The sequence below is a fragment of the Musa acuminata genome, chromosome BXJ2-6 (assembly GCF_036884655.1).
Source record: "Musa acuminata AAA Group cultivar baxijiao chromosome BXJ2-6, Cavendish_Baxijiao_AAA, whole genome shotgun sequence".
Lineage (NCBI taxonomy): Eukaryota > Viridiplantae > Streptophyta > Magnoliopsida > Zingiberales > Musaceae > Musa > Musa acuminata.
Genome location: NC_088343.1, coordinates 5,033,137 through 5,051,864, shown reverse-complemented (window position 1 = coordinate 5,051,864; position 18,728 = coordinate 5,033,137). Strand labels below are relative to the sequence as shown.

The window sequence follows — 18,728 nt, the reverse complement described above, 5'->3', positions numbered from 1 at the left end:
TTCTTCTTCATGTGGAAACATAATTGCCAAAAAGCTCAAACGGTGATCTCTCCAATTGATGGGAAAGGAAATGATGTTTGAAGTTATGAATTTAAGTGCACACATCGGCACAGTATCGATTCCCTTGAAATTGGAGCTGATAAGTATGAGAATATTCACTTGAAAGAAGAAATTTTGATAAAGCAAAGGCCATTTTGCCTCATCCATGCACTGGCCTTTACAAAGTGGGGGTGGGGTTTGTAAAGAGGACCGGCTACTTTCGAGGATGGGGAATAGGATGTGGGTCGTCACCTTTCAAAGCTATAATTGGTGAGCGGAATATTCACAATGTCTGCTCATACTGTACATGTATGTGTTTCATGTTCCTTGTAAGCCAATCCTAGGTTAACACGAAGACAGCAACAGTTGATGCTGCATGTTGATTCCACAGTATGGCTTCATGCTCCTGATGCCATATGGGCATGCATCCACAGCTCCCTCGACACAGAGATAATGCTACACCACCGTTTCATCTTCGGGATAGGTAAATGTAGTCTCTTTATATTTGTGAACGATGTCAGCAGCAGGGAGCGAAGCTGAGCAATGCAAACAATTTGAGTTGCTGAGCTTCCAAAGGTGAATCCATGACCTTTTAAATTAGTGTTGAAGGGACGCCAAATGCGATGATGACTCGAGGGAATGGAATGGGGTATTGCATGCCCGCATGGGAATTGATTCTTGGCTACGGGTGGAGCCTGACATATCTGCACAACAAAGCTAAGTCATTCCGAAATGATTGCAGTATAAGTAGCAGGAGGCAGCATTACTCGGGGAAGGCACATCCTTTCTTCGCCTACGGCGGAGACTGTAACTGGCGCTCAAAACTAATGCTTCTTAGAAAGACATGGTTACACTGTAACTGGCGCTCTAAAGTATAGATGTCCATGCTTCTTAGAAAGACATGGTTATTCTAAACTAATGCTTACACTGTCCATGTCTTCTATTCATAATTATCAGAAGAATATGACAGCCCTCGTTTTGTATGCTGCCCCAAATGATATGTACCAATCGCCAACAAAGAATATTTGTGTATGGGTAATAATTGAGATTTCAAGTCTTTTTACAGAAGATTTGTAGGGTGAGAATCATTAAAGTTGACACAGAGAGAGAGAGAAAGAGAGGGGCTGAGATGTTCCTCTTTCCTATCATGGTTTAGCTTCACAGCGCAAGCTATTTACAGGTTCCCACACAAATGTTTGTCTCGAGGCCGATACTCTTATCTTCGCTTCATGTTTTCAGCGACTCAATTGTGAGTGCACAGTGCGAAAAGGCACAAAAAAAAGGAGAGGAAGTGAAAGGACATCGATCCCCGACACTCCACACACACAATTCTCAATTATTGAGGTCCAAGCATGTATAAAAGGCACACCGATCCACCCAAAGAACAACAGCGGCAGAGCCCCTCACCGAGTCGCCTCATCTCGTCTCCTGTTCCTTATCCCCTGCTCTTCATCTGTCTCACCTTTTATCGATCAGGTAACCTAATGCCGCCTTCTTCCTCTTCCACCGTACGTTCTCTTCTCTAGCCTACATACCTACGTACGTACAATAAGAAAAGCTTATTTATGTATACCTTAAGATATATATACTATTTCTTGGATATATGCAGATATTTTTTTTTCGGGTCCTTCCTATAGATAAATGCGAATTAATTTCTTTGTTCAGAAAAGCTTATGATTGAGTCTTTTATGATCGACTCCAAACTTGGTGTTATGCTCATCCTCCATTACGCACTTAATCCCCACTAGTAAACTAATTAATATGTATATGCCAAGTAACAGTAGTTACTACAAAAGTGGAAGTATTAGATTATGTTGGTAATTTCTGAGAACTAGATATCATGAACTGTTAGGGGTTGAGAAGATGAGCAGGCGGGCAGGAGACTGGAACTGCAGTTTATGCCAGCACCACAACTTCAGTAGGCGTGACTCCTGCCAGCAATGCGGTCACCCCAGGTTGTGCAGCGGCGACTTCTCCGACTACGCCGGCCTCGGAGGCGGTCGAGGAGGGTCCTCGTTCGGTGTCGTTTCGGACGTCCGGCCCGGAGACTGGTACTGCTCATGCGGTGGTCATAACTTTGCGAGCCGATCCAGCTGCCACTCGTGTGGCGCCTTCAGGGATGAATCCGCGGTCGGCGTTATCGGCGGATTCGACAATAGTGAAATGGCAGGCTCACAAGGTATCACCTACGGTGGCGGCGGCTGGAAGTCCGGGGACTGGTTGTGCACCAGGTATCCTTCCCTTCCACACTTTCTTGATCTCTCTTTCACGTCGACATGTTCGCCGTCTATCCATATTACTATAATATTTTGTGCATGTTCGATTCTTTGGCATGCAGGTCGGGCTGCAATCATCACAACTTCGCTAGCAGAAGGGAATGTTATCGATGCAAGGCACCAAAGGGATGCGGTAATTGTTTATTTCCTCATAGTAATCAATCAACATTATTCTCATACAATGATCCCGTATTAAATTTATTGATGTACTAAGACGTACCTTCTTGCAATCTCTGGCTAGGAGCATAAGCTTCAGGACAAGTCAAGAGAGACAGAGACAGAGAGGCAAGATGACAAACCGAGAACAACGAGGACAACATGATACACCAGTTCTATCTCAAGTTATTACTTTAGTTTTACTTCGCACCCTTCTCTTGTTCCTACAAGTTTAACCATGCTTGCACAACATGTGTTGCTGCAGTACTTTTTCTGCATGGGTATATGTCTACGTATGTCTTCGAAAATGGGCTTCATGACGCAAGGTCATCATGAAGGTACCTTTTCTTTGGAATATGAAGAAGACACGTGTCTCTCTCTCTCTCTCTCTCTAGGCTTAAGTTCGTTAAATATATCTCTTGGCATGCCAGAATAATGGATGGTGATTCACCAGAAGAACACTCATTCCACATAATAGATACGTGCAGTTACTTTGAAGTAATTTCTTTGGACAGATCACTGAACTAGAAACAATAACCAGCCTCTCGATAGCCGCTGGTTTGGTCAAAGAACCGATCGATCTTGGTAACATGTTGGGATGAGGAGGCCAGTCTCCCGTTCATATGTCCTCCTGGTTGTCAAGTTGGAATTAAGAACGTCTTGGACATGGCAAGCATAAGCTTTGGAGCACACGAAACCATTACATCCTTACCTTTTCTATACGATCTAAATGTTTAGTTTGGCTGGCTGGATGTTGTTTTAGTTGCTTAACGCAACCTAACTTATAATGTGGTCAACCAATGAAGTTGTATCAGTACACGTCACAGAAATTATTATTAATGCTACAATAAGATAATACGAACATTAATTCTCAATGTCAACGTTGTCATTTCCTCAGCCTTCTTCTATATGTTGGCAGATCACACCTCCCATGGTTTTATCTCATCTGAGAACTACATATCTAGATATATAGAGAGAGAGAGAGGAAACATGGCTAGGCTGCAAAGATCTGTAACAACGTTCAGGAGGTCAGGATCATCGGGGCTGGTGTGGGATGAGAACTTCTTGCCGGGGGACCTCAGTCGGATAAAGAAGAAAGAGGAGGAGGGAGTTGCAGGATTCAGGGAGGAGACGATGAGGCACTCCAAAAGCATGGGATCGACGGGAAAGATGGGACGCAGAAGCAGCATCGGTGGCAGCAGGCAGGTCGTCTTCCCTGCAGGCTTTGTCTCGCCGGCTGCCGACCCGCCTTCTCCCGACGTCCCTCGTTGCCTTTGTTGTGGATTCTTCAGCCAGAACCGCTCTGCTAATCGATTCAAGCCGAGAAGGCGGTAACTAAGCCAGGAAGGTTACACGATCCTATACTATAGGAATGGCAATCATGTATGTATGCATGTATATATATATATATATTGTGGCATGACAGTTCACCTCTCTCTCCCCATTGGTTGTCTATTTATTTTCTTGATTGGATTCCCCTTTCGATAGACATAATGTTTTTGATTGAATTGATGTTAGATCAACAGACTGCTCAGATTTGGACCTAATGGATTCTGCCCATTAAATTGCTCGATCCACTAAAAGGCCATATATCAACCGAAACATCTCTTAGCCCATAGTTGACCATCTCTTCGGCAGATGCCGGTGAATCCTTGCAGGATAATAGACCATCGCCGAGCACCGACCAATGTCGGCAGAAACGATCCCATCACTGACTCCTCCACTGCCAATCGCACTTTGCGTAACGTGATTGCTGTCAACCTCGTCGAAAGAATAAGATGCAGCCGTACGTTTACGGTCTCATCAACAACACGATGAGCATAACTCGACAAATTAGTCACAACTGGCTGTGGTTCACGCTTGTCCACATAAAACTGATACGACATCATGCCTACAAGCCTTTCGATGAGACAAAAAGAGTCATCATCTGGGCCTTATTGCTACTACAAAACGAGTTGCCAAGGCACAAGAAGCCATGTCGTCCTGGCGACAGAACACCATACATACTAAAGCAAGCAAACGAAAGAGATGGAGGACATGCTCGATCATTCTTCTTCATGCGCAGGGCTCCTCCTTGACATGGATGGCTTGCGGGAGATACTGTTGCTGCTGCTGTTGCTGCGGAGTGAAGCTGACGACTCTCTTGCAGGCCATAATGGGTTCCCCGGAAAGTGAGATCACCGGGAGGTTCTCGCAGTTGCAGATCTCGATCATGAAGCCATCCGGGTCATGGAAAAATAATTGGTCCACGTAGATCCCACCTTCCTCCACTCGATTCTGGATGTAAGGTATGCCCATCTCTTTCAGCTTCTTCTCCACCAAGGCCAAGCTCTCGCACTGGATGGATCAACAAGCGTCGCTAACATGGTCATTTCATGTTTTTACACTTCTCTTTCAGTGTTCACAAAGGAACAAGACTCTCGGTGATAGATCTATTTGCTTGGTATGTAAGAAGACAAAGCATGAGTCATTGATTAGGACTAGCGACCAACCATTTCTATGAGCTGTGTGTGTCGCAGCACTCGCGCAGGAGTCATTTTCGCAAACATGTCGAATGCTGCTTACTGTGAAGCTCACTAAGCTCCAATTTCACACATTGTCTAAGTCAAAAGATAAATCTCCCTTACAAAATTGAGTTGTTCCGACACTGATTCATCTTCTACTGCTCACAAATGAATGGTAAGCAACTTATGCAGTAGAAGTTGAGCTATATTCTGCTGTCCTCATATAGCTTAAGCACGCATGCATGCGCTTCTACCAACTTGCAAGTACTTCAGTGTTTCATAGGAGAGTGAATGAAATAAGGGCATGTTTTATGTACATTCAAGTGGTCCTATGTTATTGATGGCAGATTACAACTTGGTTGCTAAATCAATAGCGGTATTGATGGCTGGTCGCTGTAGTCAATAGCTTCGTCTGGTACGACCATAAGGAAAAAGGAAAGAAGAAAGGGTGGGGGAGTATGTGAAGATGAAGCCACGGAAGAATGTGTGCTGAGTCTTTTGGTTAAGGAACACAGTGTGCATCATCTCCTAATACATCCGCAAATAACACTAGAAAGAAAAGGAGGTATAAAGCACAGTATATAAAACAAAGGTCATCGATTCAATTACCTGGAAGGAGATGTGATTGTCCTTGGGATTGATCTCCCTCTTCCTCGGCATCTTCTCGGGGTCTTCAGATTGCAGTAAGTGGATGCCTATTCCATAGTTAAACAGCCTACGCATCACAAGAAAAGTGATCATTTAGTACACGACTCCATGCTTTCTCCAGTTGCGCATCTCTCTCTCTCTCTCTCTCTCTCTCTACTTGTGAGCAAGAAAATTAACTTACCAGGCACCATCAAATTTGAAGGATCCGGGCCTCCGGATGGGGAGGAAGCCGAGCACATTCTGGTAGAAATCAAGTGACGTCTCCACTGATCTGCAAACGACGGAGATATGGTTTAAGGAAGCCAGCGGCAGCGCACCACCTTTAGCGCCCAACATCTCCCTTATTCTCTGTTTCTCGACAATCAGATGCAGAGAGACGAGAAGGAGCTGAGAGCAGTGAAACCGAGGAGCAGAGAGCAACGCACTGGACGTGCGCTTCGAGGTGGACGAAGAACGGCAATCGCTTGCGAGCTGTACATATACATGGACGTAGGGGTCCACTTCCTCGCCCCAATCCAAAACGAAGACAGGTGGTGCAACCTGACGTGGATCATGCATGTGACCACGACACGTGGATCCAACTAGATTACACGATATCTAGAGGATTCCATATTCAAAGCACCATATTAAATTTCCAACACTATTTAAACGTAGATATTTTGAACTCTGCATGTCCTATTCCCGATTCGGGCTCGGATTTAACAGTCGAATTCTTATGGCATATTTCTTCTTTTTTTTTTTTTTTGGCTCAGAGAAAAATGCATAGAACTTTCTGTTATATTCACCTTCTCTTATTCTTAATTATTACCTACAACATTTCAAGTCAAACTTCATAAAACTTGGACATTCATAGATCCATGCAGGCCATCGTTACAAATTTGGATACATCGAACCCCTGTTCGTGACATGGACGTGCAAGCTGATAAATCCATGGCAAGGTTGATCTAATTCAAAATGATAAGATCCGCATGATAAACTGAGGTCGAGAGAAGGGCAGATAATTAATGCCTGGGTGTTTCTTTATATTCCAACAACAATTAGAAGTTGTCTTCAAGTTTGAGTGGTTGATAAGCATGTAAGAGTGATAGGAAGCAAAAGGAAATTATTTTGGACATGAAGTGACATGGTAGTCCATCATGTTTTGTGGTGTTCCCATGTGGATTCCTAGTGTGCAACCAATCAAGAAGAGATAGTTGTCTTAGCTTCCATTTACTTATGATCAAGTCACGATGTCTTGATAAAGTTGAGAGTTATGTTCACCACTGACATACGACCAAATACATGCACTTCCAAATGATCGTGATGTTATGTATTGAATCATGGGTTCGTGCATGCATCTCAAAGAACAGCAAGAAGACCTTCCCATGAGCATCTTTAGCCTCTACGGAAACATAGATCTTGTAGTTAACGATAATTGCGCTGGGTTTTCCTGTGATGAGTTAGGGCCAGTGGCAACCACCAACCATGTGCATGCATATGTGCATGAGAAATAGAACTGGACATGACCTCACCATGGCTGGAGAAAATAAAAGTTCCAAGTAGAAATATTGGAGATTCAATCTTGGTGGCATTTTGTTTAGGTTAGATCTTTTCCAAGCACAGTAGTGGATGCTGTATAGGATCTAAGATTGGCTGACAACCTATGCACATTAAGATGGGAGAATTAGTTAGATCCACAACACAGGCTCTTTTGATGTCTGACCTAAAAACCAAATCTTACTCTACATTATTATCACACACACACACACACACACACTCTAGATCTGATTTGAGGTTCCATTATAAGGTTACCAGTCGACCATTTTGCCACTTCACCCTTCCGAAAGGTCATATATTCTATGGATCATCAAACAAACTGTGATTTGGATGCCAAGAAGGTCTTGATGTACCATATTTAATATGTTCGGATAGATATAATGTTCATATTAAACATGTTTTCACTGGAATCCTCAAATGTTCTTCCGGACTTAGCATCACATTGATCTAATTGGCCCTCTAGTTGTCAACTTGGATTGCTATGGATACAATCTGTGGTCATATTAAAACATTGGTAGGCAACTGTCTATTCTATCAAGAAAGGTTCTTTATTAGTGGTTACATAGGTTGATCACTGCGATCATATTAAAACATCAGCTTATGGCGAAATGATGTAGCTGAATTGACCTTTTGTGTCAGCATCACAACTAATATGAATGTAATTAGTGACGATTTAGGAAAAGTTCAAAGATTAGTTCAACACCGCAATCAATAACCTTTCTCGTGTTCTTTTCACCAGGGGATGCTGGCACTGCAGACAACTTCCGCAACCCCTCAACCCTCAGTGTTTCTATCTAAACCTGTCTAAATCTCATTCCTTTGGGGATAGGAATACCAAGTTAACTAAGCATGTGTATATAAAACAAGTGTTCCATAACGACAAATAGAAATCCTGAGACTGGTTTTAGCGATAATACTGGTAATGTGTAAAGATCAATATTGATCCTAGTCTTTAGTGAACATGCAGTAGTAGTAATACTTTGACAGCTATGCAGAATTATCTACTAAGTTTGACATCCTTACCATCAGATCTGCATCATGCGGTCAGAAGAGGATGATTTGGGGCACTGGTTGAAGCCATACCAGATGCCATTGGGGAGAGGTGTACCGTAGTAGAAGGTGATGGCACGAGTAGCACGGGGCTCATAGACCTTGACCCACTCCGGTGTCCACCCATCATAACCATCACGTCGCAAATATAAGTAGCAAATTCCGTAGCCACATGGCCCTTGGATCTTGAATGTGTCGGTGGAGCAACGTTCAAACACTGCTGATGATGGATCATCCAACCTTGGTGCATATACCTTGACAGAAAAACAATATAAGAATTGATGATAAACTTTGTTGTGTAGGACCAAGATGGGCATTATTGTATATTGATATCAAAATATAGATGAAAATTTTAAAATAGAAGTCATCTAATAAGTGCATATGTAGGACTACTTGATCAGATCAAGAAAGGATTTAGAGGAAAAAAAACAAGAAATAGTTCAAAAAGTACTACATAGTACTATGATGGAATTTGACTAGTAGGTTAATAAACAATATGAAGAATTGGTGTGGCAGTTTTATGTGATACTCATCAACAAAGCTTAAGGCAAATCTACAAATCAAATCAATATTGAGTGCAACTAAATATTTGAGAAAGTTTATGGCAGACAAATTATTTTATTGACTCTTGGTTAAAGAATATTTTAATGAAGTCGTTGAGAAAATCAAGTAACAAAGAAGATGAATATCTATGGATCTCTACCATCAATCCTAGCACTCCCCCTTGGTGTTTGAATCATGAAACATTTGCAGAATCAACCAAAAAAAATGAAGGAGAAGCCTATCCTATAAGTTGTATTGGCACTGCCATTTTTGCTCCTTGGGAAATCATTGAGTTAACAGTTAACATGCTGAAATCGTTAGCCTTTCTCTTTGTATGTTAACAGTTAACGTTTGTGTTGGGAAATCATCCAGTGCCTCTACCGGTTAGGTTGTGCTGAAATTTTTAGCCTTTCTCTTTGTATGTTAACAGTTAACATTTGTTTCCATCACAAACAACATAATCAATCAGTCTATTGAGTCCCATTTTGCCCAAAATTTGCTAGATTTGCTAGCTGTTTCCAGTCCATTCAATAGCATCATTCAGATTTCAGAATTTTAACATTTATCTCTTGATCTTTGCTAAAATCCTTGCTAATTGCATCAATTATTTTGTACATAAGTTGATTTGTACAGTTTATAACCAATATTTTGGTGTCGTCTGGGCATGCTTAGAGTGGTATTTTGAATGTTCCATATTCACACAGGTTTTATTGGTTATTCTAATGCCACAATTAGCACTCTCTTTTTTTTTTTTTTGGATAACTTCCTTTTTTTTTTTCAATTAATCACTTGTAAGCAATGTTAACTCATGCTTTTGTTAGATTCTGCTCTTTGTTGATCAACAGTAGAGTTCTCTGAGATCAGAACCACCAACATAAGACCACCACCACCCTAGAACACTTTTCTATTTAATTTAAAGGAAATAGATAATCAAAATGAGAAAAAAAAATCAAAATGTTTCATTGCGAAGGCAGCTTACTACGCGCCAAACTACTTTAATTATGCTAGTAAATGGAGCAGCTTTTTGAAGCTTAATTTTTTTTCATTTGAAGTAAAAAGACATTACCTTTTATGTTTAATTAATTATATATTAATAGAATCGTGGGCCTAAGATATGGTTGAAACCTGCATGAAATGCAAGGACCAGAACATGTGGGCTTTAGCCCAATAGAAAAGATACATACACCAAGAATGTCACAGTGGCACAAATATGGAGGAAAACATACGCTAAACTAATGAGCCTGCAAGTTACCGGTGAGCTTCATGAGCTGTATACTCTCAACATGAAGCATAAATTTTGATGACAGATTTTGAGAACAGAAATACACAGAATTAATCTGTCATTATGTTGTCTCACATGCTAAGATTTCTTTTGTTCTCTGTTCTTAAAGATACACTATCAGTATCATCGTAGCAAACCCTCTTACTCCTCATTACCATGTTGGTGTCTATGTTTCTATTGAACAATTTTTTAAGAAAAGCCCAAAGAAAAGAGGCTCTTCAACAGAACTTGATTATCTCATCCTTTGGACGACGGTTCCTAAGCCAATATCTCATTCTCAATCAGAAAGCTAATTGCCTGAGTCTTCCCTTCATAAGAGAATTATCCTTGTAATTGATCAAGTAAGCTTAACCTGCTAAAATTTTCTTGAGTAAATTCAAATTTCAAGTGTCTGGATGCTACTGGGAAATTTTCCCCTTCATCTTTGCAGATTTGTAGATTAATGTGTTTGCTGACTTCATTCATTGTGCTTAACCTATTTTCCCTAAATTCCAAGTTTGTTTTGACTAGTAGCCCTAAATTTCGTAAGAAAACCCTAAGTAATGATTGCAAAATGCTATACACTTATATTTTTCGCTTTAGCAATAAAATTAGTTCAGTAGAGACAAGAAGATTTTTGAGAATCGAAAAGGATGATCTTTTCTACAGGTCAAGCAATTTAGCAGAGATTAAAACCGCATAGAAGAAAAGGGTGTAAAGGAAATTTAAGTTTTTTCATCAAAAGGAAAAGGAATCATAGATAAAATACCTCGTTGCGGTAAGCATCGCCGAAAGCAAGGCTGATCCTGTCCGAGGTGACGCGGCCGGAAGAGCAGCTGGTCTTTATCTTCACGGTGTAGGAGCACGCACTCCCAATCTCCTCCTTTAAGGAAGCGCCAAAACAGTGACCAAATGTAAGCAACCTCTCGAGCAACAAAAGCTAGGTTTCTTCTTTAAACAGCAAAAGCAAATAACCAACTGTACCTTGATTTCTTGGATCCTGAAGGACGGGAGCGCCCGCGGGCGAGGATCAACAGCCTCGGATCCACAGGAGGCGAGAAAGGATGGCGAGGATAGCAAAAATAACAGGAGAAAGGAGATCATAGGGTTGAGCATTGCTCCTCTCTCTCTCACTAGCTTTCGCTGGCCACAAGATGCATAAGGTCACCCCCGAACAGCTAAAGAAAGTCGAAGCAGGAGGATAGATTTGTCATTTTACTTGATCACCAGCTGATTCGAGAATGGGATTGGCCAAGCTGGGTAGGACTCGGTCGTGTCAGGGGGGGAGCCGGTGCTGCCTCAGTACTCGCCCGGTGCAGCGGACTCGTTCGACAGAACAACGTGGCCTCGGCGCAATTTGCTCTGCTCTATCGATCCACCTAAGATGGGGGTATGTTTCGCCAAAAGCTTCGAGTCTTTTTTGCAGGCGAAATCCGCGGATCCTTTTTGACTAAGATGGAGCTCAGGAGCGGGACTCGGACTCCGCTTCACGCCCGTGCCTCCCAGGTGTTTGACCAATTGCCTCACTGATTCTTCTGTCGCTAGAACTTCGCCGTGCACAGTGTGATGGGAAAAACAACATGATACGAAGCAATATTTCATCATTTCCTGGTTGCACCAACCATTCGACAACATTTTTTATCTCAAGACAAAAGCAAAGAAGGTGGGGCATGTGGAACGCTCCCTTTTGAACCGGTTGTAGTGGGTGGAGCCGACGCTCCGCCGGATCCGCTGCCGAGTTCGTCGGCGGTTCGTGGATGCGTGTCGGACGAGTAATGGCCGGAAGTGGCAACCCCAGCTCGTGACCTTCTGTAAAGCCGCGGGTCGTGCTGATTCGGGGGGGCCAATTGGACTGGTTGCCCCCCTGCAGTGTTCCAGACGAGGAGTGTGAGCCTAGGAATCGTCAATCATCTGTCCTCGAGTAGAGCTTTCGCCTAGTTTTGTTTATTTATTTATTTATTTATTTATTGTCTAAGGTGAAGTACGAGCGGAGCAACAAAAGTTGCCACAAGGACCCGACAGCATTCGGCCAAGCCTCCAACCTCTGCGTTGCTGGTGTGGACGGTGGGATCGATCGATCGATCAATCAATCAGATTATTTGATTTATATACGAATATGGGATAATTTTTAATATTATATGAGTCTTTATTTTGATTGTGCGAAGATGAAAAGTACTTCATCATTTTTCGTTTTTCCAGATTGCCATGATATTTATGATTATGAGGTGCGGGATGGTTATCGACATCTCATCATCATTCCGTTATGATATCATCGTAGTTAACATGTCATCTAAATCTCATTTGATGTAGCATTCGATGTCATGCCAACTAGTAGACTAATTCGGTTATGTGAAGCTAATCGCGTTGTATGAATGAGATATGAGCATAAAAATCATAATATGTTATCACTAAGTAAAATATTTTTAATATTTTAATATTAAATTTTAAAATTAAATAATAATAAATCTAATGATTACGACATATAACTTTGATGCTATTCAGATAAATTTTTTATTTGATCTACGAGCTCATCTAATTCGAGATTTATAGTAATATCAATCTACAAGAAGAACTAGACTCACTTTATCTTCACTTTATATCCTTTATAGAGTCATTATGAAAAGAACATCAGAGAAAATCTATAATTTCTCAATTCTATGTATTTCAGTATTCAATTATTGTGTGTTATTTGTTGTGTTTGAGTTACTAAGAAGTCTTGTCTATTTATAAAGGAGAACAAAGAGTCTAAAATAAATAATTAGGAGAATTTTTTTTTCTATTGGTCAATAATCATTATCAGAATTCAATCATATCGATAATATATCTTATCAAATTAGATAGAACCATATAATTATGATATATATATATATATATATATATATATATAGCCCTCCAAATTATCTTGGCACAACAATAATTTTAATATTGTAACTACAAAAATATCACGAAAAAAATATTTTTATAATGATTAATATAATGACATACACTGATTGATCATTAAGTTAGTACATTCAATGCTAGTCCATTTTAACCCTTTCGTGTTGAGGATATGATATATTTCATGACATAGTCGTGTGTTTCATCCAAGTATTTATATGTTTGCTAAACTAATCATTATTAATGTGTCTACACCAAATGTTCAGTAGACAAAATTACGTTCTTCTTTGATGATCATCACGCACATTGGATGATCTCACAAATTTATTATGGGTTACAGTGTCTTGATTTTAGAAGCGGTCTACAAATACAAATTAAAATATCTTTTTAGGATATATAAGTTCATTTCATAGTATCCTAACTTGAACATCTATGGAATATTATCGAGAGACACACTCGGGTTGGGTGTTGTCACAGGACCTCATGGATTCTCATCATCAATTGAGACTTTGAACCAAGTGAGTTTGATCATCCACCTCGGTGTAAACCACCGATAACATGAGTTAGCAGTACTGATAGGTCGTCTCTATTTTTCGTATCATTTATCTAACAAAGTAACATACGATCGGCATTCTCACAGCTCCTCATCTATTGGTGAAGGAAGGGGGAAGTCCGGCAACAACCACCACCGTTCCGCCTTCTACTCATTACTCACAGCACTCCTCCCCGCCCCCCGAAAGCTTTCTGCCTGCCCGATGCACGTGCACCGATATCTCGATTTCCTTGCATCCACATGAGCTGAAGCCTTTCACTAAACTAAGCCGCATACTAATCTTCATGTTGCATGAAACCAAGTCGTCAGCAGATCGGCATTAAATCTCTCTCTTAAAGATCACATGCAAGCCTAGTACACTTTCCAGCATCGGTTTTCTAGTCCACCAGGAAATCACCTTCTTTCGGTGCGTCTCAGCAGTCAATACCTCTCATCGTAGAAGCTAGTTATCCGCTTCATTCAATAGCTTAGCATCGATTTCCATGAACTCGGAAGCCAAACCGATATAATTATATGCCTTCCAAACCTGTCAGGCGCACGAGAGAGAGAGAGAGAGAGAGAGAGAGAGAGATCTGGGTACTGCCGTCCTGACACTGTTTTGGATCATATATTTCAGCTCCAGAGCTCATCTTTGTTTTCTGCAAGAGAGAGGACGGTTGCAGTTTTGACCTACTTCTCGGCATTTATTTGGGTGTGGAATAATCTACGCACACGAAAAGGAAATATGACTTGCACCGGTGAGGAGGGAAGTATTTCATATGCAATCGACATAGGTTGATGACCCTTGTCAGGATCATTCATATTGGTCGGTGCGGTGTTCGATCAACATGAACTCCTCTGATCTGCATGGCTATGCCACGACTTTGATAAGCGGAATGACAGCTACATTCATAGAAACTGCTCAATGCCAAGCAACAACAAAGTGGATTGACATCAGAAAGTTCGAAACCAAGTGGAAACCGAAAGAAAGGAGAGAAGAATCGCATGTGACATCCCCAAAAGAAAAGGTACTGTCCCAAAATAAGAACAAAGGACTTGATGAGGGCAAAAGAGGTTCTTAAAAGATAGCAGAAAAAAGATTGATACGATCTCACGGCCAAAAGAATAATAAGTGATACAAGGTTGGTTCTGATTCTTTTTTCCTGCGAGTGATCTTATCCCTGCTACTTCTATACACATCGATGCTGCGTCATTCCTTCCGTTTGTTCTCTTTTTCTGATACGCTTTTCCTGCTAGCAGCTGTGTCTTCTCTCATGTTCTTTAGTAGTTATGCACAGAAATCAGCCAAACAGATGGAGCTGTTTGGGAATTCAAAGTGGTCATGATGTCATCGAAGCAAAGCATTAAGGTGCATCACAGGCTTCCGTCTTTTACTGCTTACTCAATCTGGAAAAGGAAGCAACTTCATAGGTCTCTTAATTCGAGAAGGCGCCGCAGTTCATAAGTTGCACAAAAAATTGAAGTATGGCAGATATAATCGAAGCAGAAATCCAATCTCGGTTGGAAGAAGGATATCATAAATAGAGTTCTATACTTGATCATTTATTCGAAGAGATGCCATTTGAGTGGCAGAAGAAGGAGAGAATTCTATAACTCAGAGAGGAGAGCTGCATGCCGTCTTTAGCAGAAGTTACAGAGAATTATGACTAAGTTTGAACTATATTTTCAGCAATTAAAAGTGATTGCTTAATTTTTCTTCTTTTACTCGTCTTTTTCAAGACGATGGACCGATGCCACTCCTCCCCTCGTCGCTCCCGGTTCTATGGTGCTCTGGCTGCATCTGCGGCGGATGATGGTGGTGCTGCCCGGTGAAGTGTTGTGCCGGAAATGGCCCCTCAAATGACAGTGGAGAAGGAACCAAATCCATCCCAGGATGAGGCTCTGTCGCCATTGCCACCATGGCGCCACTACCGATCTGGTTATAGCCCCTACCGCCATCCGGAAAACCTGTAGTGCTAAACCTCGCAAGCTCCTGTTGCTGCTCATATCTCCTCATCATCATCTCCTGTTCTCTGGCTGCGGCCGCATGAGCCATGGCCATTTGCTGGGCCTCGGCCATCGGCGGCTGCTGCTCTTCGCGCATCAGGATCTGGGACTGCTGCGACGTGCCGGGTGCAGCAAGGCCGAGCCCCATCTCGACCCCCATTCCCGGAATGCCGTAAGCGGTCGAGGAGGGAGACGGCCCAGGGAGGAGATGGTGCTGACGCTGGTGGTGGTGATGGGGAAGGAAGGGCCCCAGTGCAGCAGGGCCGATGTAGCTCGAGAGCTCCTTCTTGGCGTTGTAGAGATCATGCTGGAGCTGTTTCAGCTTGTGCTGGAGGAACGAGATGTAACCTACGCAGCCGTAGACCGGGTCGCGAAGCCGTGCCTCGGCTTCGTAGGCCAGCGAATTGGCCGCGTCCTCCCGCTGTGCGGGGTTCAGGTCGCTGAGAATCTTGGACACGTTGCTGGCCCCAAACACCCGATGCACATACGCGAACTTGGTAGGCTGGTCCGGCGGAAAGTATGGTGCAAATACGCATCCCGGCGTGCACTTCCGCCGCAGGAACTTGCACGCCGCGCACGGAGAGTTCGATGACATCCACCTCCCTCGCCTCCCTTATAAAAGGAAAGCATGAAAACAACAAACAAACTCACAAATTATTCTGATGGTTGGGTTCGATTTCAGCCTTTCCGGCGAAGAGATCACGTCGCTGGCGACAATAATTGCACGGAAGAAGAAGCAGAAGGCAGTCTAACACTTAGGGTTAGGCTTAGGGTTTCTCCCTCAATGATCAGATAAAATATCTTTGGGGTGATACTGAGATCTGAGACCATACCTTTGGGACATGAAAGAAAAAGCTTTGAGATCAAAACATGCTCTTGTAATTAGATGTAATTAAGCAGATCTTTGTCTTCTTTTCTTCCAGTGGTGTGAGTAAGTGGAAGAACGTGGAGATCCGAAAAGCTCGCGTCTTATTCTTTACCGATCAGATCAACAATAAGAAAGGAACAAGAAGAAGAAAACAAAGACCAATATCTTTCTGCGCAACTCGGTTTCCAGCAGATCTCTTCGATTTCTCTCAAATTTTTGTTCTACACAACGGGAAAGAAGACGGTGAGAGATTTCAGCAGATCCAATATGCCATATTTCTCTCATCCTTTTAACATCTAAAAAGGCGATCGGGAGCTCAGATGGAAGGAAACACGAAAAACAAAAAGAAAATAACAAGAGAGAAAGGGAGTGAGGGACCAAAAAAAAAAAAGAAAGGAAGGTGTGGTAAAAGAAAAGATACTCGCTTTCCCCACAAGGATCGGATGGATTTGCGCCTCTTTGGGAGGAGTGGGAGTTGCAGATCCCAACAGAAGTCTTGAAGAAGAAGAAGAAGAAGATGCAATGACAGTAATAATTAGCAAGAACAGGGGGCTTTGCTTTGCTTAGTTTTCTCTCTTCTCCATCGCGTCGATGTCTATCTTATTCTAACATCAATTATGGTGGTAGTAAATTGATTCTACACACCCGAGCGGGCGGATGGATGGATTCATGCAGTGTCAGCAGGAAGGTGAATTAATTGTGGGGATGTAAAACCTACGTGAATTGCTGGGGGTACGTGTACAGCAGTACTGCTTGTTGGTGGGTAGGTTGGCATGAGCTCGTCTTCCCCGTTGGATTCGCTCTATATCCTTCTTGCTTTGGCCGACTTACCATGTTGTTGTGTATCGAAGGGCATGTATGACCACAGGACGTGTGTACTTTGGGCCTAAACCATGCTCCATGTGATCGCTATTTGTCGACTACACCTCTTAATCCATATGAGCGTGATCATAACCTCTGACAGCATTGGTTGCAGGCTATCATTACACCCTCTAATCACCTTCTTTGGCCTATTATGCTTACTTGTTCTAAATGAATTCCAGGTTAAAATGTAGTCCAAATCTCAGTAAATAATAATAATAATAATCATCATCAAGATAAGTAAATGTCAAGATATACCTCTCAAACTCTTATAAGAAAATGTGATGTCTCTATACCTATCTATCTATCTATATATTTCTCTTTCTCTCTCTCTCGTCTGTGCACAACTTGTAAGCTGAAATAAAAAGCTAACTTTCGACTAGAAATGCATAGGCAATAAAGAAAATCATTATGAACAAAGTTAGAAAGATAATTATCCATCCTACAAAAGCACAAAAGCACGTAAATTCACAAACTAGGTTTCGTTTGTAAATCAATGAATACATAATCAAAAATTCAATATGCTTCGAGAAACAGGAGTACGCTTGAATTATGAAAGAAGAAGGAATTTAGATTGGCACCGCGAGATTATGTTGTCGTCATAATGCAAAATAAAACTAAATATTGTCACTCACTCTGTAACACCTTTATACATGAGAACTTTGCATTAACCATGCCCGCTCACAAAATATTTTATTATTTGAGGGAACAAGAAGACCAGTGGGGTTCGTGTTCAATGGTATAAAGGCACCCTAATTTTGATTTATGTTAAGATGGTGCCCTCATTGTCTATGTCTTCATCTATCACACCATAACCTTTTCCTCTGGCATGGATGTATCATCACAATGGATGTGAAAATTCACGATGGGTGAAAAAAAATTCCTCTTAGGGTGATATCACCAATTTCTTCGGAAAAAAGATGAGTAATGCAAGTATATGCTAACCTCATATGAAGTTATCACAAAATTAATAATGTCCTCAAACAATTATGAAATGATGATGGAAGAGAACTCCACAACACTTGTCATAAAAGGTTATATATTAGGGAATTTAATTGGGAGTTTAGTACATAATATTGTCACTTTCAATTACTATCTCTAGATGTAATCACTAATAATTTTTTTCCCTTAATATAAATTACTTAAAATAAATGATATATTTATTTTTATTTAAATTATTAATTTTCTTGTTTGTGTAGTATAATTAAAAAAATAATTAAAATTAATTTTTTTTAATCATGTTAATTAGTTAGGAATTTTGCTTAATGAATGATTTTTAGAAAATAAATAGTTTAAATTTTATTTTTGTGTGTGAACTATAAAAAAAATAAATAAAAAAAATTATTACTTATCTTTTAGGGAGAGCTCATCTTCTCATGAACTCTTCCTTCATAAATTTTTTACTTAGCCTAATAGTGGAGAGATGATTTCCTAAGGATAGGATCCATTTTATTTTTTTCAACCAATTTTGATTTATATTATAAAATCTTGATAATAGGATTATTACAATTTTATGATATATAATAATATTTTAATTTTAAAATTTTTATAATTAATAAAATAATCATAA

General features: G+C 41.1%; 5 protein-coding genes across 6 annotated transcripts; 2 read left to right on the top strand and 3 right to left on the bottom strand.

Annotated features, from left to right (window-relative positions):
* Positions 1-1,376: 1,376 nt before the first annotated feature.
* Positions 1,377-2,826, top strand: LOC103986972 (uncharacterized). Of its 2 annotated transcripts, none has more exons than XM_009405131.3 (4): positions 1,377-1,515; positions 1,892-2,270; positions 2,378-2,448; positions 2,557-2,826. In XM_009405131.3, exons 1-4 carry the CDS (start codon positions 1,392-1,394, stop codon positions 2,562-2,564), a joined length of 582 nt encoding a protein of 193 aa, XP_009403406.3. In that variant the 5' UTR covers positions 1,377-1,391; the 3' UTR covers positions 2,565-2,826. The 2 variants fall into 2 exon arrangements, with proteins under 2 accessions (XP_009403406.3, XP_009403408.1); XM_009405133.3 differs by having other exon boundaries at positions 1,442-1,515; positions 1,903-2,270.
* A 635-nt stretch (positions 2,827-3,461) lies between these two features.
* On the top strand, positions 3,462-3,806 carry LOC103988233 (uncharacterized protein At1g15400-like). The gene has a single exon (XM_009406786.2). It carries the CDS (start codon positions 3,462-3,464, stop codon positions 3,804-3,806), a length of 345 nt encoding a protein of 114 aa, XP_009405061.2.
* Positions 3,807-4,304: 498 nt separating this feature from the next.
* LOC103986970 (glyoxylase I 4) lies at positions 4,305-6,196 on the bottom strand. The gene is made up of 3 exons (XM_009405130.3): positions 5,805-6,196; positions 5,585-5,690; positions 4,305-4,808 (listed from the first exon to the last, which is right to left on the bottom strand). Exons 1-3 carry the CDS (start codon positions 6,179-6,181, stop codon positions 4,527-4,529), a joined length of 765 nt encoding a protein of 254 aa, XP_009403405.2. The 5' UTR covers positions 6,182-6,196; the 3' UTR covers positions 4,305-4,526.
* Positions 6,197-7,998: 1,802 nt separating this feature from the next.
* LOC135614365 (embryo-specific protein ATS3B-like) lies at positions 7,999-11,598 on the bottom strand. The gene is made up of 3 exons (XM_065111665.1): positions 10,998-11,598; positions 10,783-10,896; positions 7,999-8,463 (listed from the first exon to the last, which is right to left on the bottom strand). Exons 1-3 carry the CDS (start codon positions 11,127-11,129, stop codon positions 8,185-8,187), a joined length of 525 nt encoding a protein of 174 aa, XP_064967737.1. The 5' UTR covers positions 11,130-11,598; the 3' UTR covers positions 7,999-8,184.
* Positions 11,599-14,991: 3,393 nt separating this feature from the next.
* On the bottom strand, positions 14,992-16,887 carry LOC135613422 (LOB domain-containing protein 36-like). The gene has a single exon (XM_065110452.1). It carries the CDS (start codon positions 16,022-16,024, stop codon positions 15,158-15,160), a length of 867 nt encoding a protein of 288 aa, XP_064966524.1. The 5' UTR covers positions 16,025-16,887; the 3' UTR covers positions 14,992-15,157.
* Between the last annotated feature and the right edge of the window lie 1,841 nt (positions 16,888-18,728).